Raw genomic sequence first — 27356 nt, forward strand, 5'->3', positions numbered from 1 at the left:
TTCGAAAAATCCGGGTCTTTCTTGCCTTAAGACAAGCTACGTTAAAGCGTTTTGTCAAACTACAATTTAACATCCTGGAAAGTGATAAAGTTTAGTTAAAAAGACATCAAAGATTTCTTAATTGCAAAAATCTTTGCTGTTTGAGTTGTAAGTGTGTGGATCAGGTTAAGCGCTTTGCTAATATTACTTCTACATATTTTACTGTTTCATTGTAGAATGAAAGTGTTATTAATGAAAAGTTGAAGTAAATGTTCATTAACTGAAATATAAGTTTAAGTTTGTTTATTTTAAAGTGTTTAATTTATTTTCGATTGTGGAGCAACAAAATAGTACTTTAACTCACGCTCAGAAATTAATATGACATCAACAATAAATCTACTCTTAGAAAAGACGGTTGTGTTGCTGAAGCATGTGCACCCATATATCAAATATATATACGTGCTTGTATTTAGCAATGATATTGGCAGTGTAAATGTAGTGCAAAAAGAATAATGAAACTGAGGCCTGAGGAACTCCTGCATCACCATAAATATAGGAAAGCATAAGGTGTTTCTCATATAGAAATTACCTTGAAATATGAATGATTTTAGAATAAAAAAAGAAAATAGGAATTTTTTCTGAGAAAATATAAGGATTGTATAAATAATTATTTCAGATTCATTATTAAAACTAATAATTAGATGTAGCTGAATCCTTTTAGACGTGGCTGAAGAAAAGCTGAAAATATGAGAAAGTAGATCTAGTTAACAAATTAACACATGAAATAATTCATTTTGTTTTTCCTAACCGAAGTAACATGTTTTAATATTCTTACTACTTTAAGGAATACTTAAAGTGCAATTATGTATAACAAAAAATAAAAGGAAAATTAGGTAATACCAAAAGAATACTGCATAAAATGGTATGACACATTGATACAAGTTACAGGAAAAAACTCCTTTTATATAACTTTTTAAGGAGTTATTCCCGTCTGAATCTAAATTTGTTTTTTAATGACATAATTAGTACTTTGTCCAGACTGAAATACGTCACAATGTAAAATTGTTAAGGATATTTATACGTATATATAAATACGGAAGAGGATATTTACCCTCTTCCATAGTTTTGGGAAATCGAAATGATCACAAAATAAAATTGGCTTTTCAAACATTGATTGATGAAAGCTTAATTACAATTTCAAATTAAAAGATGATGAAGGAAATAAATTGCATACTACCCTAAAAATTGCTAGGTTAAATTAAACGTAAGTTGATATTTTATTTCTTACACTGATTCATATTTACTTCCTGTAACCATTAATATTTTCATTTATTTTTAAATTAAATTTTACAAGTAATTAACCCGTGGTATTCAGTATTTCTTCTAACTCCGTCATTATATTTTTTCTATATTCCCGTCTGAAGAATAATGTCATCTACAGATCTTAATGTCTTGTTTTCTCTTCTTGGTTGTAAAGACATTCTCAAATTTGTCCTTTCATATTCAATTGGATGGTATTATGGAGAAACCATTCAACTTAAAAAATCTGAGTCTCTATCTTTAAAAGAAACAGTAATAGGTACTCAAAATACCTCTTGTCGGTATCCATAATAGAATCATAAATTTAAAAATAGAGACATTCTGTATTTTAAATTTTTACCGATCCTCATAGTAGAATATCACGGAATGTAGTTTACTTTCTTTTCTTATACTAAAACCATCTTTGTTTAATTTACAATAAATGCAACCATAAGTATAATTTAATCCCCTTTATTTTCTGTTCTATATTTTTTACTTGACTACTTAGTAGGTTTTTTAATTCTTTTTTCTTTAAATGATAATTATATATGTATATTAAATAAAATAAATCTATATAAAGACATAAGTGAGCAATTATTAATGAATTATTGAAAACTTTTTTCAGTAACAAAATAATATAAACGATGGGCGACCACCGACACAACAGGCAAGTTGCAGAGCTATTTTTATTGCTTGAGGCAGGCGATGTAATAAATTTTATCAATTTTATAAAAAATGAGCAGATATTGGAATATATAATAAATATAGAAGCAGACATTTATTTGATATGGTAACATGTTCTCTGGATTTAAAAAATAACATTTTATATGATCTCTCTGTTTATAAACAGTCTTTTTATTTCCTTTAACATTGTCAATAGCTGATTTTTGAATTATGGAATTATTTTGTTTTGTGATCAGAGAGATCAAAAGTTTATCTTTCTTTTTCTTGAAAAAGTTGTGAAAACACACAACCTGTTTTAGTAACTGGAAATAAAGTTTTCTCTTGACGTAGTATAAATTTCTAACATATCTGTACTTTGCGCTCCCACATGCAATTTCAAAATTTTTTTAATATAATGATAATATATAATATATAGTAAACCGAATGAGATATATTCAGAGAAATGTTTTGTTTACAGTAGAATAAAATAAAGATTATAAGGCTCATAATCTCCGCTGAGACTTTTAGAACTCGCAGTTTCTCTTCACTCGTAATTTTCTAAATTATAAATTTGGAAGAAAGCGCCATCCTTGATTATTATTGCTGCTTCTAGGTCAGTGATTGTAGAAATACCTTTACCATCTGTAGGCCATAATACTGCCAATAAAACAACCTTTGTAGTGTTAATACAGATATTGTTTTGTAAAATATTTTTGTATGAAAGTAATTTCCTTTTATAGAACCGATTTAATTGGGAAGATGCCATTATATCTGTATTTATGTTATTTATAAACTTAAATGTTTTGTTATTAACTTCAAGATTTCCTTTTTGGTATTCCCATATAGATTTGTCAGTAATATGGATCGCCATATAGATCGGCGAGATTGTCTGTATCTATGTATATATAAGTTATATTTTTACACAACGAAAGTGTGCTTTTAAAATTAATCTTTTTTTTTAATAAACATTTAATATTATATAAGTTTCGTTGTTGTACACGTAAATAGTAATTATTAAGTTATACATACATGGACTTTACATCATGAAAGTTTAAGTCTAACTAATTATTATTTCAATTAACATAAAGAGACAAAGATTGCAGCTGCACTGCATTCTTTCACATTGTGGGTTTTCCTGGAATCTAGGTATAGGCAACAACGTGGCTTATGGAATGCAACGCTTCATCTATTCTCAGGCTACCCTCACTCATATAACTTTATATTCTTTCATTATTAGTCGTATGTTATCATTTTCTCCTATAAATATGTCAAAGTTCTGGTAAAGAAAATCTGGTCTTCGATCTTTTATTTACAGATGTAAATAAAAGATCTAAAGTGTTCTGTTATTCTAACTGAAGATTTTTTTTTAAATTCAAATTGAAGCTTATTTGTGAGACAGATCTACCGCTTAATTTTATTCTGATATTTTTATTAAATACTATTTTCAATTTTTTTTTCAGTATAATAATTTTTTTTTTAGGTTGTTAGATCGAAATACAATGAAATAACCCATTTAGCTCGTCAAAGTTTAGAGTAAAAATTTTATAAACATTGTTTTAGCATAACAAAATATTGAAAAATAAATATGTAAATTACCAAATTAAAATAACTGTTAGTAACAAAGTTAGACTTTTGGTTACACAAATTACTTCAATATTCATGAACTATATATTTTTATAAGCTAAAATAAACATAGAGGAAGGGAAAAAAGGAATAAGAAAATTATCTTCTTTTATAAAATATATCAACATTTCCGAAAGAACTAAGAGGATAATAATGATTAAGAAAGATGAATAAAATAGTATAAAAATGTTCCTGTAGTTAGAAACAGCGTGTTTTCTTAATTTTTATTGTTAACGATATAAGAATTAAAAATTCTACACATTTACCAATGTAAAAAAATAATGATACCAACACTGAAGCAATATTACTACAATACAATGACGCTGACTCAGGTTGGAAGAATTGTTTCTACCCCCAAAAACTACTCAGTGCAGGAGGCGGAATATGTTTTTTCCACCTTACCAATAGAAAATTTATTTTTTAAGTAATTACATTGCGCCTAATTATAGTAAATCAAGAAACTTTTTCTTCTTTTTTTTTAATGAGATTTCCTTAGTTTAATTGATGTTTTTCAATTGACAACTTTATTTAGGTTTTATTTTTAAAAAAAACAATTTTTTTTCTTAATACAATAATTTTTCTATTTTCGCACATTCATGCAACGAGCGGGGAGAGTGATCTACCCCTGTTTGACTTGGTCGCTTCACAAGTCCGAGAATTAAAAATAATAATAGCATTTAGTAATATTAATAACACTGCCTTACTGATTATTTCCTGTTTCCAATGAATAAGCATTGCTTCTGTTTTTTTTTTTTTATTACAAGGCCGTAATTTATGAATTTTAAGATAATATTTACTGCTTGAAACCGTGTATTAATAATATACGTCACTAAAACCAATTGCAAGAATAATAAATTATTTTACCTTGTCCTTTTTTGTCATAAGTAAATTATTTTTCTTCTTAAGAGGATACTAACGCAAAAAAATGTTTTTGATGAAGAGAGATAATTCAAATATTAACTCACAAAGAGCGCTTTTACCTTCAAATTGACAGCTTCATCGACGTTACGAAAGAAACATAAAAACTTTTAATTGGAAAAAATCCTGAAATTTCTTTACCTTTTTTATAATATAAATTAATAAAAAGTCTTAACAACTTAAGTTTTTGTGATTAAAAGGAATAGGTTTAATGCTGCAGAACCCTTACGTAATTTATTTTCTAGTGTTAATTGGAAAAACTTAATTTCAACTATTTTTTAATTTCAGTAGACTTGGACTATCTGGCTCGTGATTATTCGGCCTCCAGCTTATCCGGCCCGAAATAATTCATACTTACGTACAGACAAAAAAAAAACGTAAATAAAAAAATATTAATCGCATAATTTTGAATGAAAACAACTTGTTGCAGAGTTATACAATGGATGTCTGAGGGATGGGAAGAAATACCGGCCATATTGATTGCGAGGTCTTGAAAAATTTTACTAGATCATAAGGCCAGTGACAATTGGAAAGATATAGAAAACCAGTGCAACAAGAAAATTACAAAAGAAAACAATTAACTTGTTTCATTGCTGGAATAAATTCCTGGTTGTGAGACGGTTGATTTGAAGGACATCACGGAATGGATGGAGCAGGATAAAATTGAAGAAATAACTGATGATGATATAGTTGCGATGGAATCAAATGAAGAGAGCCAAATGAAAAAGATACCGTTGAAGAAAGACCCATTCTGATACCGTACTGTAAAGCTGTAAAGGCGATCGCGACCACGCTTGGATACATGAGTCAACAGGAAGAAGCGGCACTGGAAGTGGTTATCATGTCCTTACGTAAATGGCGGGACTTTTCAGCGAAGAAGAGAATGCAGCGAAAGACGCAAACTTCAATCAAAGACTTTTTTTAAGAGTTAAATCAAGTAAGTCAACATACACTGTACTTTTTTATTAACATTAATACGGTACATTAAACATTCAGATTGTAGACGTACGTTATTCATTAACATAAATTAAATTTAGAAAACGTCTCCGTTTTTGTCTTTGCTTTACGTCAGTAAGAATTTTAGAAATGCATTGAACCACAGTAATTAAATTTAAAAAAAAATACTTTATGTGAAACAAGGATATATTTTGCAGTACATTATGTATAAAGGTTGTCAAACTCGTAGTAAATGATTAAATATTGAACTCCACCATATCTGGCTTTCTTGCCATCCGGCCCGGCCGGCCGCCCTATTAGACCGAATAGTCGTGAGTCTAATGTAACTTTTTATAGTAACTTATTTGTTAAATAATTTTATTATTTTATAGTAAATATTTATTCCTTTAGTATTAAAATTATAAATGACTTTCCAAGGAAATTAAATGCATTTGCCCAAGAGATAATTATTGCTACGTCAAATTTAGCATATAGAATTTAATAAACCTTACATCGCAAGCAAAACTTAAAACGTATTCAGAACTAACGCCGTCAATTTTGCAATAATAAATTTCCTGTAAAACAAATTCTAATTTCAAAGAAATCGTTTCGAAGTAAGTAGTATAATTAATTTTATTGGTGGATTTACCTTCTATAATGAGATAGATCTTCGCAACAATAAATTTCTTACTTAATTATTCTTTACACATCGTTAAAAAGCAAAGGGAATAACTTTATACATTTTCTTTATACTTTACTTTTTCGAATTATAGTTTGTCGTTCTTAGTTTTCTACTCTTTATCAAGTTATCTGTTCTTCGAATAAATTAAAAATAACTCTTCTTTCTGCATATTTAAATCTGATTTTCCTTAATATTTTAAACATTCTATTGCTCCAGTAGTATGGTAGTTAACAGCGAAAACTCCCGCATTCAATTATATTTATATAAAATTATGCTTTATTTTTAACATTGGAAGGTAATACATTAGTATCATCGAAACTTTTACATGGTAATAGATACATAATAACTTAATAATTAGTTTACTCACGGTAATTTTTACGTTTGTTATCCTCCGTCGGATGAACCTCTATAATGAAGAACAAAATTAGTCTCCATAACAAATGTGATAATTCGCGTGAGTATAGTAATTGTGGGGCACAGCGTGCAACTTCAATATTGACATACTTGATCAATACCAAACAACAGCACTGCGGAAAATGCTCAACATACCTGGTGCATAAGTAATATCCTGATATATAATGATCTTAAGTTGCGAACCGTTTGGCAGGAAATCTCTCTGGATTGGATCGGCACCTGAATTATTTGGCGGTCAATTTATTAGATAATACGATCAGTGATTTTTCAAGATTGCTGAGGAACAATATTCTTGGTTTGTCTTACCGTTTCAATTAGGTGACTTTATGGTCCGGCCGTACGGAGTGCTCTTCTATTTCATTGTTAAGTCACAAGACTTTTAACGAGGTTTTCGATAATGATAATGACCCTTACGTACAATCTAGGTACAATCTACTGCTACTACAGACTTAATTGTTCAGTTAATTTAGAAAACTATGAAATCCTGATATCAAAATAGAATCTCTTCTAAGATTATTGTTCATTTCTTTTTCCTAATCCAAAATCTCATCCACTAATTTTATTTTTTGTATATTCTCTATTTATTTTTACATCTTTTTAGCTGTTACTTCTCTTTCTACTACGGACTGGCTTGAAATTCGGTCTCTTAGTATTAATTTCATTTAGCCTTCATTTCGTAAATATTTTTTCTTATTTGTTATGTTCCATTTTCCCAGTAATTATGTAGTACTCCATATTATGTTTTCCTTCCAGAAAACGTTTTTTCTCGCTTTGTATCTGCAATTATTTTATTTTTTAACGTTTCATACTATCTACTCCTTTCTTTATCATATTTTGAATCTTAGTATTTATAATAAATTTGTTGTTTTCCTTGAATTTCAATCAACTCCTGTTACCTTTCGATCCAAACCTTTCTTTTTGCTTTAACTATTTTTTTTTTTTGTTTTATATTCGTTATACTGAAATCATTTTTAGAAATCACTTCCATAAATAATTTTGCTTACATTTAGTATAAATTATGTTAAGAGTAATTTGATGAAGATTGTAAAAAGTTTGATGGAACAGAATGATATAAACATAGGAAAAAGTAATTTTCTGGAATGAATTGAGAGTACAGCAATTTGTTTTTATCTCGGGTATAATATTTATTTTAAGCTTACGAACTTAGTAACAATAGACACAGCTATTACGTATTATATATACGTGTAGTTTTACAAGTAGCAGTAAATATATTTAAGATTTTTACGTGGGCTTACTTGTGGATCTTGCAAGTAACTATTTCCGGTAAATTTTAATTAAATTAAGCCTCAGTACCCTCAACACACTTTCCCTTTCCCTTTAATCCTCAAAACCCGAATTCTCCTTTTTCTGAACCTGTATATAAGAAAAAAATGTATTTGATTTTTTATTGATAGGATTAAATTGTATCGATGAAAATAAACTGAAATATCTTACTTGTGTTATTTGTAAACAAAAATATCTTTTCCAAAAGATGACATGATCATATTTTGGTATATTTCTTATTCTCCTTGTTTCCGGATTTGAATGTATTATTTTCAAAAAGATCTAAATTTCCTATTTCGGATGATGTTTCTGGACAAATCCACATCTTTTTCATCTATTGATAAATATTCGTTGGAAAAATGTTAAACATTAAATCACGGAAGAAAGTTGTCGGGGAGTCCAATTTGTCTTATTAATTTACAGTTTTTAATTACATTTTAAATTTAAATTTAAGGAAATTTGCAGAAATGATTTACTATTCACGAAGGAAATTGATTTTTGATCGATGATTAATTAACCGGATAAATTTGAAGCTTGTGTACGAGAATATAAAATGAAAATTTCGCTGCATATGAAAAATATCATGCCTGATGTGAATTCCGAACTCGGGACCTCCCGAAAGAAAGGTTAAGATGGTACCACTCCACCATGGAGATAGATAAAATTGTTGGAATAAAAATACCTTACTGGAAGGGTTCTGATACAAGTAGGGATACGAATTATATCTTCCTTAAGTTGCCACTATAAGTTAACTTTTACTCAATATTTATTTTATCTATTGACTAAAATTTAAGCTTAAGATGATTTAGGTATTTTCAGAATTTTATGTATTAAGGCTTGGATTTGTTTTTTAGTTAGTGTAATTAAACACTTCATTTATAAAATATTGAGGTAAAATACCGCTTTCCACTTAGGGAACTAACCCTATAAATAAAATTCTGATGCTTGTAAAAATAGATCACTTAAATTACAGGATTTTCAGTATTTTATGTGATGTACGCTAAAACGCAATCATGAAAATAAAACAGATCTGTATACTTTTCATATCAGTATATATCATTCAGAAAGTAATAAACACATCAAAATGTACAAGGCTGATAATTCACATCGTTTCCCTTTGGGTATCATTAAATTGGATATGTCTTAAAAAAATTTATACATTACAACAATTTTTTTCATAAAAAGCAACAATTTACGTATTTCATGAAAACCATGTCACCGTGAGTGATAGGTATACTAGATGGAATTGTCCTCTATGCTCATGTACATATCATTAATTCAGAGAGAAATATGGATTTTCGTAATTAATGGTCGTGTAATTAAGGAAATCTCTGCTCGCACAAGTTCCATAAATAACGTCCATAAGCGTTATTCCCAATGGTATTAGTAATTACCATTGTGTTCCATATTATTTCATAAGCTCTGTAATTCTTTCGTTAAAATATAGTTTTTTATCAACAGAGATTATCTTTGTTTTGTTGAAATAATCGAATTCAAAGAGATTTGAAAGTGATTTATTATTTAGAAGCGTCCTGTAATTTATTATTTTATAATAATTTTTGGAACTGATGAAAATTACATGAACTTTCGAAAAAATTTAATATTGTCTAGCTATCATAAATAAATCGTAAAATACTAATCGTTTTCTAAGAAAAAAAGGAGTCTCTATCTAAGTATGTGAAGAACTATCCAGAGATCATTTCGAAGTATCGTTCGGTTTCTTCTTCACTGTTACAGGTAGTAACAGCCTTAGCAATAGAGTCTGTTGCTAATGGCTTCTATCTTAAACTGACTTGAGCTGAAGTAGATGGTCAAACCACGTATTGATTTAATTTTTTGAATCTGTTTGATTAATACCATTATTTTCGAATTTAGTGTCTGTAGATTTCGTTCTGTTCTATAATGTTTATTTCGTAACGTTGTATGCTGTACGTAAGATTTAGTCTTTGTATGCGTCTCCTACTTTAATGAAGGAATTAAGAAAGGTTGATTCTGATATCATATTTTAATACTAGTACATATTTTTGTATCTGTATGGTAATATCGTATCTTCCAAGGATTATATTTAACGCAGTTTAGTTTGATTATTTCTGTCTTGTGTTCAAATGTATTTTGTTTCCTTGACTACTATCTAGTGTATATATGTTGTTTTTGGAGGCTACATAGAGATTCTTTCCTTAAAAATATTAAGTGTATGTACTTTTATGAAGGGTGTTTGACATGCTTTGTTATATGTTTTCTGTCGCTAACTGTTTAAGATTTGTTCTGTAAATTATGTACATTATCAATAAGGGTAAATGAAGCGGTTAAAAAATGAAAGTTTGTTTTTTTATATTGAGTCCTTCATTATAGTTTCCAATTGACAAGATTATATATATTAGATTATGCAGTGTGTGAAAAGGTGTATATTAATGGTGTGTACTAAATCAGTTGGTGACAAGTGAACCACCTATAGAGGATTTTTACACATTGAAAATCTGCTTGTTGTCTACTTAAATATGTGAGATCTAGTATGTCGTATGACACATTCATATTCTGCAATTAACTTAATTTGGAATGTTAATGGTGGAATCTTTTTTTACAGTGTGACGATAGACGGTAGATACCGTGTGTTTTTTTTAACTTTGGATTAAAGGAACAATTATTTTCAGAAGACTGGACATACTACAAGAGTGTATTAAAATAACTACATTACACCAGTATCAAGTATTCGATAATAGAACGTATGGATATAGTTGAACATGAATATCTGTTGTACAAGCACATAGATATTTGATAAATTAATAAAAATAAATTCTAGTGCCTATGTTCCCTTCTACTATTTATTTACTTCTCGACCCATTTCTTCTGTGATTGGCCAATAATTTCAACTTTCAACTAACGATTCGATTTCATTCGTTCTTTACTTTCTTTTTGTCTTACTCATTTGACTTGTTTGATGCAGCTCTCTCAGATTCCCTATCTAGTGCCAGTCGTTTCATTTCGGTATACCCGCTACATCCTACATCCATAACAATTTGTTTTACATATTGCAAACGTTGCCTGCCTGCATAATTTTTCCCTTCTACCTGTCCCTGCAATATTAAGCGACTATTACGGGATGCCTTACAATGTGGCCTATAAGTCTGTCTCTTCTTTTAACTATATTTTTCCATATGATTCTTTCTTCATTTATCACGTTATCCACCCATCTGATTTTTAACATTCTCCTATAGCACCACATTTCAAAAATTTCTAATCTTTTCTTCTCATGTACTCCGATCGTCCAAGTTTCACTTCCATATAAAGCTACACATATACTTTCAAAAATCTTTTCTTGACGTTTAAATTAATTTTTTTGTAACAAATTATATTTTTGACTAAAGGCTCGTTTCGCCTGTGCTATTCGGCATTATATGTCGCCCCTGCTTCGTCCATCATAGTTATTTTACTTCCCAAATAACAAAATTCTTTCTTATATCTCCGTAATCTTTTCTCTTCCTATTTTTATATTCAATGTTCCATTTACATTATTTCTACTACATTTCATTACTTTCGTTTTGCACTTGTTTATTTTCATGCGGTAGTTCTTGCGTAAAACTTCATCCATGCCGTTCATTACACACTGCGTATAACTTTTCAATATATTCCACCCACCTATCGACCTTTCCTTTTGTATTATAAATCGGTGTACTATCTTTGTTTAACACATTATTAGATTTTAATTTATGTATCACAAAATTTTCCTTAACTTTCCTGTTTGCTCCGTCTATTTTACCAATGCTCATTTTTCTTTCCAATTCTTTTCTTCTTTTCTTTAATCCATACCTTTTCTTTAGGTTTTTAAACCCCAATCTACATTTCATTGTCACTATGTTATGGTGGCTATGAATTCCAGGGTTCCAGGGTAAGCTTTGCAGTCGACGAGTTGATTTCTAAATCTTTCCTTAACTATGGGTGTAATTATCTGATACCTTGCAGTATCACCTGGCTTTTTCTATGTGTATATTCTTCTATTATGATTTTTAAATTGGGTATTGGCAATTACTAAATTATATTTCGTGCAAAACTCTATAAGTCGGTCCCCTTTTTCATTCCTTTTATCCAGGCCATATTCACCCACAATATTTCCTTCCTTACCTTTTCCAATGCTTGCATTCCAATTTCCAACTATTATTAAATTTTCATTCCCTTTTTATGTGTTTAAGTGCTTCGTCAATTTCTTCTTATACACACTCTACCTCATCATTATCGTGGGCACTGGTAGGCATATAGACGTTAACTATCGTTGTCGTCTTAGGCTTTCATTATATCCTTATTATTATGATTCTGTCGCTATGCATTTTTAAATACTTTACTCTCTTCCCTATCTTCTTTTTTATTAAGAAACCTACTCCAGCCTGCCTTTTATTTGAAGCTGTATTAATTAGTCTAAAATCACCTGACCAAAAGTCGTTTTCCTCTTCTCAGCGAACCTGGCTAATTCCTATTGCATACAATTAATCTACATTTAATCTATTCATTTCCCTCTTTAAATTTTGTAACCTACCAACCATTTTTAGACTTCTAACATTCCACGCTCCGACCGCTGTTACTTTTTAATTTTCTGGTGACCCCTTCCTTAGTAGTTCCCTCCCGGAGATCCAAACGGGGGACTAGTTTACCTCCGTAATATTTTACCAAGGAAGGCGCCTCCATCTTTGTTACATTAAAATGCAGAGAGTTACATTTTCTTGGAAAAAAGCAGCTGTAGTTTGCCATTGCTTTCAGCTGCGCAGTACTCAGAAGATTGTTGATGTGATGTGATTGTTGTTGTTGATGTGACCGTTTAAGTCCTTCTGACATATGCCCTTAACAACTACTGAAAGAGGTGCTGCCCTCCTTCAGGAATCATTCATTACTCTGGCTGTCAACAGATACCTCTCCAATATAGTTAATTCTTTACTAACAGTAGAAATTTGGAGATTACAAGACGATAGACGGAGTCTATAGGCAGTTAAAATTGCTGATCGTATAAGATAAACAAAATTTGTTATTTTAATATATATTTTACTCACGATAAATTTCCTGACTGATATTGCATGCGTTTCTATATTTTATTTTACAGTCAATCCGTCACAACTGTTTTCGATGATCAATGGATCCTCGAGATTTTATAACTCGATTTGCATTCGAGAAATTTTAAAACAGAAGTTTGTCATAAAATGAAAAATTTTCTTCTTGCTTATGAACAAATTTTAATTAACCTGTAAACCTCTATTCTATCTAATATAAATTTGGTGTCGTCATTGTGGTTTGTTTACATACTGATGACTTATATGTCTTAATATATAATCAAGTACTCCGTAGCTAATATTTTTGTAAAATTCAGTATTAAGAAAAGAGAAAAAAATCCAGAGGTACAAGTAGCTCTATAAAGGATACGTATCTTAACAGTTCTGGAATTTATTAAAATAATTATGTATAAGATCGTAAGTTATCCTATCGGCTGTTATTTTCAATAACTTGTGCTTCAGTTAAGAAAGAACGTAATTATGGGTTAGGAATCCCACATTTTTTCGCTTTTCGTGGCTTTATTTTAAAATAGAAATTCATGTAAAACACAGATTTAAACACTGAAATAACATTTCTTATATACGTTAATTTACATTCTTAAGGAAAGAGAGAAATTTACGCTTTCTACTTATTTTTCAAATCTCAAAATAGCGGGATTTTTAATTTTTGAATCATTAGTAACAATTCAGAACTATGGTATTACTTATAGAAAATTAAATTTTATTTATTAACTAAAATCTTATAGGAAGTTTAATTGAATAGATAACATAACTTTTTTCAGGTTTCAATTGCAGAGTACTGTTGATATCATTTCACTGTACTGTGTGTTACTGAGCAACCTGGTGTTACATAAAATAAATAAATAAAACAAATTATTGATTTCAAAAATGTATATTTCAAAGAATAGCATTACAGTGATTCTACATCCTAAGACAAAAACGGTAGCCATTTTATCTTTTATAATCGATATTTAAAAAGCTATCTGTTAAAAAAAGTTGTTGTAAAAACTATTTTTATGGTATTCGATGCATAATCAAAATTATCAGAGCAGAAATAAATAAAGGTAAAGTGTCCCCTGCTATTGTAACTTGAGTGATAATGGATGTAAATAATGAATAAGTTAAATATTTGATACAGTAAATTATTTTTCATAGTAAAATATTAGATTGAGAGCGATATTAAATACTTTTGATTAAATCTGTTCCATTTCACATCCCAAGCACCATAACTACTCACACGACATGTTGAAGAAATTTGTTTTTGTAAAATTTACTTAACCATTTCTATGACACAAACTTTTAGATGTAATATTGTGATTTACAAGGTAATTTCTAAAAGGCATTTAATATTATGAACTAAGTAATATTTGACAATCGAAACAATTTCTTAAAGTACATCGTTGCTCTTAATCTTACGTAATCTGGAAATCAATCACTGATATCACTTTTAAAAACAGGACTAATAGCTGCTACATTAATGTAAAGTGCTTTAGAATATCGTCTTCAGTCTATGAACTCACTAAATGGTCTCAGGCAATTTTTCTGTTAGTGAAATACTTGAAGGAAGTGATACCCGCAAAAAACTCAAATTTTCATAATTCAAATGATAAACGCTATTAACAACTAAAATATACATTAATGTAGTAGTACTCACTCTTAGTGTGTAACGTGTAGTATGTAACGATGTTAATATTAATATTCTTTTTTGTGTTTAGAGAAACTAGAAGAAATTCTTTGAAGGATTTTTTCCCTTATTTGGCCTTACTATTTTATCATTAAACTCATTAAGAACTTCCTGAACAAGAAAAACCTGGGATTGTTTTTAATTTATCAATTATTAGGGAAAAATTGCTTTTAGATGTTACAAAAGGTAACATGCACCTAAGAATTTTTGTGTTGACATCCTCTTTGATGGATATGTTTATTTGTTATTTAAATAAGAAAAAGTTGTTTCAGTAAATAATATGTCCGTCTTTGATAATTCTGTTTACTCTTTGACTACATTCCAATTTTTTAAAAATAACTGCTTCGTTGTCGTAATATACTGAAGAGTAAAAAGGATATTTTTAAGCCGTTTCATTATTTTAAAACGTTAGCTAGTCTTCATTCAAATTTTTCTTTGCACACTATATTCGAAGAGGGTTACTTCTATAATTTTAGTAAAAAATCTTCGTCCTACAAATATCATGAAAAATTTTCCAGCAGTTAAGTATTTATTGTAGAAAGAAGTGGTAAAATTTATTTATATTTAATTTTAAATTAAAAATAACACGTAGTTAATTTAAAACATTATGACTTAATTTTCAAAATGAAATCGTATTAACCTAATTTTTTAAAATTCCTAAACTTTTAGCAGTATAACCCAGTAAAAAGGTATTTTAGATCAATAATTATGATAAAATTGAAGACATTCATTATTAACTGATATTTTTTTCAATATTATACCAGAAAGATGTAATTTTAATATGTATAATATCATACATAATTTAATTAAATTTGTTGTAAAAATTGTAAATATAAAGGATATAAACTTTATAAGCGATTAATTTTAGGAGATATTAACAGAAATCTCTAAAAACACGTTTCAGACATTTAAAAAATTTCTTGAATTTCATGATTTCATTTTTTGGTATTCAAAATCGTATGATTGAAATCACATGATTTTGATTTAATTCAGGGCATTGTTAACGTTATGTATCTTATTTATCATTTAAGTCATAAATTTTCGAACTTAAAGAGTCAAACACTCACAATACTTAAGGTATTTTACAAATTTCTTGAACGGAAAACGTAGTACTAATGTTCCTTACGTCTCGTACGTTTCACCATATTTAAAATATTTTTAAGATTTGTGTATGGCAATCTGTTTTCCTGTTGGGTGCAAGTTTATCATTTACACTAAGAGAGTAAAAGATATTATAGGATTTATTATTCTGTTCTAAACATTTTCTAAACATCATTATTTTAACAGTTGAAATACCCACTTTTAAACGTTTTAACCTGCAACTAAATTGTAGCATAACATTGTTGAAAACTAAAGAGGTTATACGACTGAGTGGACCTTACTTTTAACTCTTAAGTTAAAAAATTATTAACTACATAAAAGATTTTATGAATAATATTTGTACAGTTGCGTCTGATCAACCAAAAGAATCTCTTTATTTCCCTGTCACGTTTGAAATATCGTTTTATATAGTTGTTAAAGAAGAATCTAGCTGATCTATACATTTTGATATTTACCTATAAATTGATGGCTGTTGAAAATAAACTGGAGTAACTTATTTTTTTTATAATTGTTTGAAAATGAATCATTAAAATGACTAATGACCAGGATGAGAGTTTGAAACAAGTGATAGTAGTTTTCCTTGCTTATGAAAAATTATAACTTAATAAAAATACGTTTTATTAAGCCAGAGAAAATAGTTCCTTGATGATTAGGAAAAAGAAGAGAGGTTTGAAAATGACAAAGTAGAAAATTATATAAAATGTTTAGCCGTACTCCAAGAGATCGACAGTAACATTATCTATAATATAGTAACTGGCTGGCCTCTTGTGTTCTGAGTAAAAGTTCACTACAACAATTTAATTTAGTTTTATGTAAAAATATATATATACATGAAAAGAGAATTGTGCAATTTAAAGAATAACAAATTACTGTTGTTATTACCAAATATTATTACCAGTACATTTCGGTTACTATTTCATTTAAGATAGAGCTGATGGTTTAAACTGATTATTCAAAACATAATAGTAAGTGAAATTTCAAACAAATCTGATGAATTTTTTTTTTAAATAGTAAATGAAATATTAGTGAAAAATGAAATTAAAATAAATTGTTTCTTAAATTCTGCCGCTCTGATAATACGTGATAATTATACAGAGGATACCGTGACGTATTCCCCGAACTTCAGGTTCTGATTCAGGACGCCAGAATGAGTAAATAAATTCATATAAGCATAAGTCCTACTTCGTTTTATTTTCCTTCTGGACCCCATTTTGTGATTTTCAACAGAAGCATTTCTTAGAAACGGATAAACCTACTTTAATTAAATTTTACAAATCTAAGATTAACATCTTATTCTATAAAATAAAAAAATAAAAACGTTACCTTCAAAAATTTAAAAATGGCAGCCATGTTAATTTTCTAATCTTCAGTATCTTTGTAATTGTTTATTTGAACAAAATAATACTTATTGCAAAATTTATTAAGTATTTTATTTTGAACAAAATGACACCTCAGTTGTAAAAATCCGTTAGCAGTCTAGTGTACGTTAACCAGTATACGCTTGCGCACCGATATGCTATCTGATAACCGTTTGCCTGTTTTTATTTCCTCCACTAAATGTAATAAAAACTATTAATAATAAATAATAATAGTAAATTAATAAAGATTACCACCTTGCCGTACTGCCGAGTTGATTGTTTACTATAACTATCTCTTTTGCTATCATCTGGTATCTTTTTCTCTCACACACAGTCACTCTCTCCTCCCACTATCTCTCTTTGCGCACGCGTGAGCGTGTGTGTTAGAGAATTGCATAATGGCTACCTGCATGAAAGCTTTGGCCTCATGGAAATTCCTTTGTCGTCACACATATTACTATTTTAACAATGATCAACGTATACAAATCACCTTCTCTGCATCTTTACGGAGATTTTATGTGCAGTGAAGAGTTTCTAACATTCTCACTAACATCTTTTGAAGCCCGAATATTTTTTGGATATTATCTGTTAATTTTCCTCCTCAGACCAATAGACACGGTTCCAAAGGAAAAATAAATGGTCTTAGGAGTAATAACTTTGATTTGATTTTTGTTTGTCATTGTATATTGGCTGGAGGTAATTTTGTTGTAAAGTTGTTATTATGTTCCTTTTAGACTTTTGAAAATTTTCAACGAAAATCCTTATTAGACTTTCCGGCTCGATCTCTGGAAAACTTACTTATTCGCTAATACCAAAATTGAACACTCCTTTAACATCTAATCTTTACCAGATTATGTGGCTGCAGTAGCGGGAAGGTCAATGCAGAATTGATAAATAGATATTCTGGTAACAATTTACTCAGATTAGAGTTTTACCGTTTCCATTAATTAGTATTGAAGGAATGTTTATTATTTATCCATTCAAAAATACAAAGCAAGTTGTGTACAAGTATTGAGAAATACCTTATTTAATAAATATTGAGGGATACCTTATTTATATAACGCGGTTTTTCAGCACGTTCTAAAGTGTGAGAACATCAGTCTAGGTGCCTTTAAAGCATATTTTTCTGTATTCATAGACACCTAGAGCACTAGTATTTTTGGTTATTAGCTCATGATCTAAGAGGTCAAATGGTTTGTTTGGTTTTTCTCCTGTATGTGATGTACATAGCATAGCAATTCTTATTAATCTGTCTAGGAATCCAAAGATAGGTTGTTTACAGTACTAGAAGTTAGTCCAACACAATTTTTTTATAAATATTGAGACTATAGAGATCATCTAGATCGGATTATAATTAATTAACATATATATAATAAGTGACGAGGAGCACTTTTAAAAGTCACTAATATGAAATTTTTAACGATGATGGCTTTTAGTGTGATAAAATCTTTCTGTTAATTTGATTATCTTTTTTTATTACATGTTCATTATTAACATCCTCAGGGATATCTGTGTCTAAGTTATTTGAAATCGGCTTATAAACTGAATATGAGCGAATTATTTTAATCTGAAAAACATCCCTCTTCAAACTACACTACCTTTCACAACACTCTATTTTTTGCTATGTTGAACTATATATTTATGTTTTATGTGATTATATAATTTTTAAAACAGACTAAAATATAACTTTTTTTCAGGGTTGTTTTGGTGGTATGAGGTGATCATTGTAAGACCAACTGCTCAGTACAGTTGGCAGTGTCGGGAACAGAGCGCAATTGGTGTTTATTAATTGCGCAGTAATGTTACGACTGGAATTTTTGGAAAAATCAGTCGCCAGAGTGCGTTAGAGCCTTCCAGAGATGTCATTTGGCTTCAAGCCCTACCTTCTTCTTTTCCTTTTACAGGCTTTTGGTAAGTACGAAACTTTAAACGATTTTGCGCTTTAATTTAAGGTATTTTTGCGCAGATTTAAATTACTTTCTTTTTGATGTTGTTTTAATTACGTCTACCTCATTTTCTTGAGACCAGAAAATATTATTTCCGACAAATTGTATTATTTTGAATTTTTTGTGTATGATTATTTTTTAATGATTGTGTAGAGAATTATAAGTTGTTTTAATAAACTATTTTAATGAAGAACTACTGCAGTAAATACTCGAAAATATAGCCAGACTAATAATTATGAATTAAGTCATAACCGCGATCTGGATGAAATTTAACAAAAACATCTTAATGTTTTATTAAAAAGAAAGTTTAAAGATAGCTTATTAAAATTACTCACTTAGAATTGAGAGATCATTCTATTCAGATAACTCCTCATTTACCAACATCATATATCAAAATAAAATATATATCGTATATGATGCCTTTAATTTATGATCATGTATTTTTTAAAAGTGCATCAAGAGATTACATCGAATTCCGACGTCTATTAAATCACCCAGCAGTTTTTAAAAAAATCATTTTAACACTACATTTCTAAATATGTCAAAAATTTTAAATCACCGTTTTCACTAAAACTCTTTAGGAAATGTTTTCATAAATTAGATACTTTCAAAATAAGATTAGAATTTATTTTTTTATTATGAAATATACAACACTAATCTAAAATTATTAGTACTTTTAAGGATTATTAAGATTAATATGGTTTAAAATTTTTTAAGGTTATTAAGATTTGGTTTTACACTAAGAAAACGGACCAGTTTTAAAATTTAGTTACCAATTTATAAGTGTTGCATCTACTTTAAAAAGGTAAAAGAGTAATGGATTTCCATTAAAATTTTAATTAATCTGACCCTCACTAACCTGACTTTGTGATTTGACAAAGGTGTACTTTTAGTTACTATGATAAGCATTTACCACAATAATTTTTTTTTGCAAAAATTGTATTACTTTAATTCATACTAAACCCCGAAAACGTTTCTTGTTATCACATGAAAAGAGTCGTCAGTTTTGTATATTACAATATACACTGATATAGATTGAAAAAAGAAAGCTTTCAAAAAAACTCTGATGTGGACACCATATGACTTCCTTGTACGCCTATTAAATTACATATACACATTTTTGCTGCACTGAAATTTATTTCATTTGAAAGTGAGATACGATCCTCCAATTCTTTAATAAAAATGGACAGTTACACAGTTGTTAAACAATATTAAATTAGTTTTTATTAACATCAGATATTTATACAATTATTAATTCAAAAATCTTACTCTTATACTCTTAAATCTTATACTCTTTAAATAAATGTAAGTCTTATATGAATCTAATACTATAGTTTTTGAATTATTATGATGTAACCTTCAACATAATAAAAACAAAAACGAAACAGGAGAAGGTTACCAAATTTTATAACGATATTTATTATCAAATAGACTGAAAAAATTGAACAGATAAAAATAATACGATTCTAAATTATAATTTTCAATTAATATTAAATAGTCAGATGTTTCACCAAATCTGATGTGGACATCACATAACTTCCTTGTAAGCCTATTAAACTCCATATACACATTTTTTAAAGTACTTAAAATTTTATTTCACTAATAACTTCTCATTTTATTTTATTGCTATTATTGAATAATTACTTATTGTAATTTTTTTCAATCAGAGATTAATAACTATTAATAAATCAATATATTTAAATTAAAGAAAAAAAAGTCGGAAATGAAGTTGGATTCGAATCGATCGTTCTTCCCCTTGTAAAAACCAAATATTTCATTAACTAAAATTTTACTTAGCTATAACTCCGGAACCAATGAAAATAAGTACCGTTTATCGTTTAAAAGCTCTCAATAAGGGCTGCAGTTAAGAAAAAGTTAAAAATTATTTTTTTTTTTTGATTTTGGGCTTATTTGGGCACTTTTGGCTAATCGGTTTTTAGTTATGCGAGATACATACGTACATACATACATACATACATACGTACGTACAGAATTCACGCCGAAACTAGTCAAAATGGATTCAGGGATGGTCAAATTGGATATTTCCGTTGAAATCTGAAAACCGAAATTTCTCGCGATCACAATACTTCCATGTATCAAGGAAGTAAATTATTTAAGTATATAACTCGATGATGTTTTCAATTGTTAAAAATTCATTAATAGGCAGTGAATATTAATAGATAATTAATAGACACATTAACAACATTAATAGAATAATATAAAAGATAAAATCTTTTATATTTTTTATTTTTATAGTCTTGGCAGAGAGTGATGCGCAGTCTCTGCACTGAGTTCAGGCCTGACTTATTTCTGCCAAAATGAAAATTTCCATTGAAGATACGATACATTTTGGGGAGATCAACCGCCAAATATAAGAGGTAGAGGTAGATTTGCCATATTAACATCGACTAGAGGTACCATCGAAGCGGCTGAAATAAGCACAAATCTGCAAGCGGTCGCAATCAGAATGAAGCGTCCGCTGGAAATCACGATCTGCAGTATATACTTGCCGAATTTTAATTGCAAGGAGGATGACATTGCACGTTTAATTGCTTCTATCAGCTTCCATCACCAAATCTGATAGGAGACTTTAATGCACACAATTCTCTTTGGGGGTCGGATCGAATAGATCCCCGTGGAAGAGAAATGAAAAAGTTCCTGCTGAATTCTAATTTCATTATTTTAAAGGATGGCTCAGGAACTTTTTAAATGCCAGATGTGGTCGACGTCCTTTATAGATATAGCACGTTTAAGTGGATCGATAGCACTGACGTACACTTTTCATGTTTAGAGGATCTCCATCGAAGCAATCATTTTCCGGTGCAATCTGTAACTGACGTTAAAAGAAAGATATATCCCATCTCCAAAAGATGGCTGTTTGATAAGTCAGATTGAACGAGCTTCACAGCTATAACGATACACCCTGAAACAAGTGGAGTTATTGAAGCAGATGTCAACGCTATAACTAATGCCATACTTGACTCAGCATCAAAATATATTCCCAAAACATGTGGGAAACTCAAGAAGCGATCCATTCCGTAGTGGGACGATGAAATATTAAAAGAAGATATTAAAAGAGAAGAGTAAGAAAGTTAACATTAGAAAATCTAATTTCCTTTAAAAAATACAAAGCGTATGCAAAAACACTTATGATAGATTCTTAAAAAACGATCCTGGCAGCAATACGTGTCATCCATTGACAGAAACACAATCGCATCAGACGTTTGGAAGAAAGTGAAGGCTGTTTGTGGGCGTACAAACTTTTCTCCTATAACTTGCCTTCATTATGAAGATGAAGTTATGAGAGATACTCCAAACGAAATTGCAGAGTTACTAGACAATCGTTTTGAAGAAGTAAGCAAAAGGCTAACTACGATGAATATTACGGAACACAAAAAACAGAAAATGAGGGTCTACAAAATTTCAGAACTGAAATGAATAACTATTCGTAGAATGTACTTTTCAAAATAGTAGAACTTGTGAAAACATTTCATATCAGGCAACTGAATGCCACTGCAAACCGTAGATTGTTAGAACTGTGTAATCAGATATGGCGGTATGGAATGTACCTGCAGCAGTAGAAAAAGCACATATTGTTCCAATTTCAAAAAAAAGGATAAAAATCTTACAGATCCCAAAAGTTACCGTCCTAATTCTTTGACGTGCGCTCTGGGAAACAATTTAAAAAAAAGATAAATAATCGAATCATTTGGATTTTAAAAAAAGAAAACCTTTTATCCTTGCGTCAATCAGGTTTTCGGCAATACCACTGAACTACTGATCGAATGGTTAACTTAGAAAATATGATATATAACAGCTTCATCACAAGAAAACATTGTGTCAGAGTCTTCTTTGACTTGCAGAAGGCATTCGATATGACCTGGCGTTATGGAATAATGCTTCAATTGCATGAATGGGGGCATTTGCGGCAATCTGCCAGTATTACTCAGTAACTATATGAACGACCGTACTTTTTAAGTATCGTGTTAACAATGAATACTCATCAGAAAAAAGATTGGAAAATGATATACAGCAAGGTTCGCCGTTTAGCGGTACCCTGTTCACGATCGCCATCAATAAACTGATATTAGCCATGCCAGTAGAAATCAGCAAATGTGTCTATGTCGATGACCTGGCAATTGTATATGCCAGCAACACTATAGCTATGGTGACGTACAAATTGTAATGTGCAATAAACGCCCTCAACTATGTAGTGAGGAATAATGGCTTCAAACTTTCACCAGAGAAAACGAGCTGTGTTCACTTCTGTAGGAAGAGAATTCCTCACCGAAATCCCTTTTGACCATCGACGACCTTCCAATACAATACAAGGATAATGCACGATTTTTAGGTTTATTATTAGATAATTTCATTATATGGGAATTACATATACAAGACTTGAGTGATAGATGCAAAAAAACCCTTAACATTATTAAATGTTTATCCAATATTAATTGGGGCTAAATAAAGATATACTACTGATGCTGTATAAAGCAGTGGTCCAATTGAAACTCGACTACGGATGCACTGTATATTCATCCGCAAGAAAAGAGTATTTCGAAATTTAGACGTAATACACATCAGCGAAATAATATATGCCACAGACGCTTTCCGTACAAGTCCGGCGATTAGTCTAACGTAGGAAGCCGGAATAATGCCACTACGTTATAGAAGAGATCCTACTGCTAAGATATACGAAAAATATATAGGCCTTTCCTAACCATTTAAATAATAAAATATTCAACAATCGTCCTTTGGCTGCATTGTACGAACGTCGTGCTACTTATTCCAGACCAGCAGGAATAAGGTACCACAAATTGACAAGAAAATATGAAATTGCTTTACAAGACTTGAGTGATAGATGCAAAAAAGCCCTTAACATTATTAAATGTTTATCCAATATTAATTGGGGCTAAATAAAGAAATACAACTGATGCTGTATAAAGCAGTGGTCCAATTGAAACTCGACTACGGATGCACTGTATATTCATCCGCAAGAAAAGAGTATTTCGAAATTTAGACGTAATACACATCAGCGAAATAATATATGCCACAGACGCTTTCCGTACAAGTCCGGCGATTAGTCTAACGTAGGAAGCCGGAATAATGCCACTACATTATAGAAGAGATCCTACTGCTAAGATATACGAAAAATATATAGGCCTTTTAACCATTTAAATAATAAAATATTCAACAATCGTCCTTTGGCTGCATTGTACGAACGTCGTGCTACTTATTCCAGACCAGCAGGAATAAGGTACCACAAATTGACAAGAAAATATGAAATTGCTTTACAATTAGACGTTAGCAATTTCTGCAAGAGAAATACCACCATAGCTCTTACCAGCGATAATACAAGATTGGTCTCTCCCGTGGAAAAATAAAACCGAAAACAGCAGTAATCATCCACAAGGAATTTTTGTCAATCGTCAGTGTATAAAGAATATATTAAAATTTATAGTGACGGTTCGAAAACCGAACACGGTTTTGAATGCTCCATATATGTAAATGGAGAAGCCCATTCATTCTTGGAAACTGCCATATATGGCAAGTGTTTATACTGCAGAACGTTTTGCCATACAGCTTGCTCTTCGCTACTGAGAACATTTCTGCAAAGAGAGAGTACATGTATGTTCCGATTCGTATTCGTTAAGTGCACTTACTGCAATTCGGAATAAGAATATTAAGGAAGTCCTTATCGCCAACATCTTGTCCATTTTGTACGTTCTAAATAGAAAAGGACAGCGATGTATATTTGTATGGACTCCAGCACATACTGGCATTGCAGGAAATGAAAGTGCAGACAAAGCTGCTAGAAAGGCAACAGTCTATGATAACTTGGATAGAATTCCTGGACGACAGACAGATGTTAAAAATTGTCTTACTAATACAATAAGAAACAGGTGGAACAGTGATTGGAGAAGATTAAATACCAAATTAAACGCTGTTAAAATTGCTCAATATAAATGGAACAGCGACGTGAGGCTGCCTCGCCGAGAAAAGGTGGCAGTGACCAGTCTTAGAATCGGTCTCATGTGAATAATAAATACATATTTGTTAACCGGAGAAATACTCCGGTTAACAAATAGAAAGACTATTTGCGGTGTTTGTAATAAAGCACTTAGTCAAGCATCGAATGGAAAAGTGTACCATATATGAGGACTTCAGAAAGAAGTACGGACTAATAAATTATATTGTTGCTGATTTTGAAAGTGGAAAAGGAGAAAAGGTAGTTGCTTATCTACACGCCAGTGGACTTCTAACAAATCTATAAGGAAATTTAAGCTGTGTAAGGAATCTCTAAGCGAAGTAGTTTCATTCTATGTATAAAAAAAAAAAAAAAATCGGAGTCTAATCGTGGCACGTATAAGACCGAGAGGTAGCCCTCTAGCCTAGGGCGCCCAGGCGCACCTGCATGCAAGAGTGAGGGAGTCGGGCGTATCCGATGATGGCATGGAGGACCTTCCAGGGTGAACTGAAGGCGCGGGACAAACGGTATGAGCAAAGCATGCCTGGAGCCAGGTAGGTCAGGATCGGGAAGGACAGCCTTCCCGCTGCGGGATTCTTTGGCCGTCTGAACAGGTGGTCGAATTCCTCTTATGACGCGTGGAGGAGCCCGATGGGTTACGTCCTACGAGACTATTTATAGGTGGTAGTCAACTGCCACGGCATCCTAGGGCGACTGATGTGCTGCTCAATGGCGGTTCCGGTTTCCCCGATGGTGCTGAAATGAAATAAGGGAGACAAAAAAGGAAATGTTGGTATTGTGAAGCCGTTCTTTTTCATTTATATTTTTGTGTTTTATTTATTTTTTAATTTTAATATCGGGCCCTTTACACCCAGTAAGTGTTTTCAGTCTTTGTCCTTAAATGTCTTTTGTATTTTGTTTTTTTAAATAATATGTAAGGACCCGTTACACCCTTACATATGACAAATCTGATAGTGATATAATTACTCTCTTAAAGAATGTGACGAGGACTAATGACAGTATAAGTCGAGCAAATATACAAAAAAAAAACACAAAAAAATCCGTTATTATTTCTTAATTTTTTTTTTTGCTTATTTTTACATAATTGCATATCGTTTTCTTAGTATTTACTAGAAATTATTTAACATTCGAAATTGCCACTTAATTTAGAATCAAAGTAAGGTTTTTTAAAACGCCTTCGAGCGTTTCCTTATTTTGCATTTTTTTCTATAACGATTAAAATAGCGTCTTCAATATATATGTGTCTATATAAATATATATATATATCGTTAGCTTACTAATATTTCTATGTTTCACAAAACATTAATGATATGCATATAATTGTTTTCTGCCGATACGCAATAAAAATGTTACTGGAAAGTAATAATAATTGAAAATGAATTATTTTTGAAATATCTTTGTTTGAACATAATCTTACCAAGATTAATTTCTTTTATTTTGTTTTATTAAACATAATTTCAATTTCAGTTGAAAATTTCCGATAACTGTTACCTTTTAATATATTTTTATTTATATTTTTTTATTCTTATATTTTTATTATATCTTTGTTTCGTAACAATATTTTATGACATAAATAGAAGAGAATGCCTTATATAATTATACACACCAGATGAACGTTGTAATCAGAGAAGCAACCAACTAATTGCTTCAAAAATGTTACACTGCAGCAGGAAAAATGTAATATGATGACGAATCAATGTATTAAAACTTTACTCGTGTAGCGTATACGAGTATAAAAACGTATGTTATCTAAAACATAATATACACGAGTAAGACGTTATGAAGTGAAACCCAAAAAGAACAGCAGTTTATATATTCAGAGGTTGAGAAACGTAATACAACCGAGGTGATGAAGAAGTTCATTTGTTAGGATAGAAAAATACAATGAATTGATGAAGGAAGTCGTTTAAAACAGAATAAAAAGAAACTACAAAATATCGTTCATCCATATATACGAGTATAGTTTAAATACGAGTATATCTGTCAAAATATTGATGATAAATAAAGTTGTACAGATATTTTTGCCCCTAAAGAGTAAATAATATAATGATAAAGAACAAGAGGTTTAAAGAATTTGTTTTCTCTCTTAGCAGTTCTTAATTTATTTTATCCGGATTTATTAAACAGTTAAGATAAAATTTTAAAAAGGTGGAATCAAAAAATGACATACACTAATACTCTAAAGTAAAGAAATATTAACACAAATGTATTTAACTTAATCCACCGGGTTGGTCTAGTGGTGAACTCGTCATCACAAATCAGCTGATTTCGAAGTCGAGAGTTCTAAGTTTCAAATCCTAGTAAAGGCAGTTCCTGTTATACGGATTTGAACACCAGATCATGGATATCGGTGTTCTTTGGTAGTTTTTTTTTTTGTGGGTGTTACTGAGAAATACAATTTACCCCCCCACAAATTGGAGAGTGTCGGACTCCTACGGGTTCGGCTA

The 27356-nt window shown here is 30.3% G+C and overlaps 1 protein-coding gene across 1 annotated transcript in view; it reads left to right on the top strand.

The window, feature by feature from the left end:
- Window positions 1-27356, top strand: part of Neto (Neuropilin and tolloid-like) — a 763546-nt gene that overhangs the window by 43794 nt on the left and 692396 nt on the right. The window contains exon 2 of the mRNA XM_075375170.1: window positions 18672-18885. Within this exon, the coding sequence (XP_075231285.1) occupies window positions 18834-18885 (52 nt within the window). The 5' untranslated portion in view covers window positions 18672-18833. The remainder of the gene's footprint in view (window positions 1-18671; window positions 18886-27356) is intronic.

Source organism: Lycorma delicatula, chromosome 1, assembly GCF_047948215.1.
Source record: "Lycorma delicatula isolate Av1 chromosome 1, ASM4794821v1, whole genome shotgun sequence".
Classification (NCBI taxonomy): domain Eukaryota; kingdom Metazoa; phylum Arthropoda; class Insecta; order Hemiptera; family Fulgoridae; genus Lycorma; species Lycorma delicatula.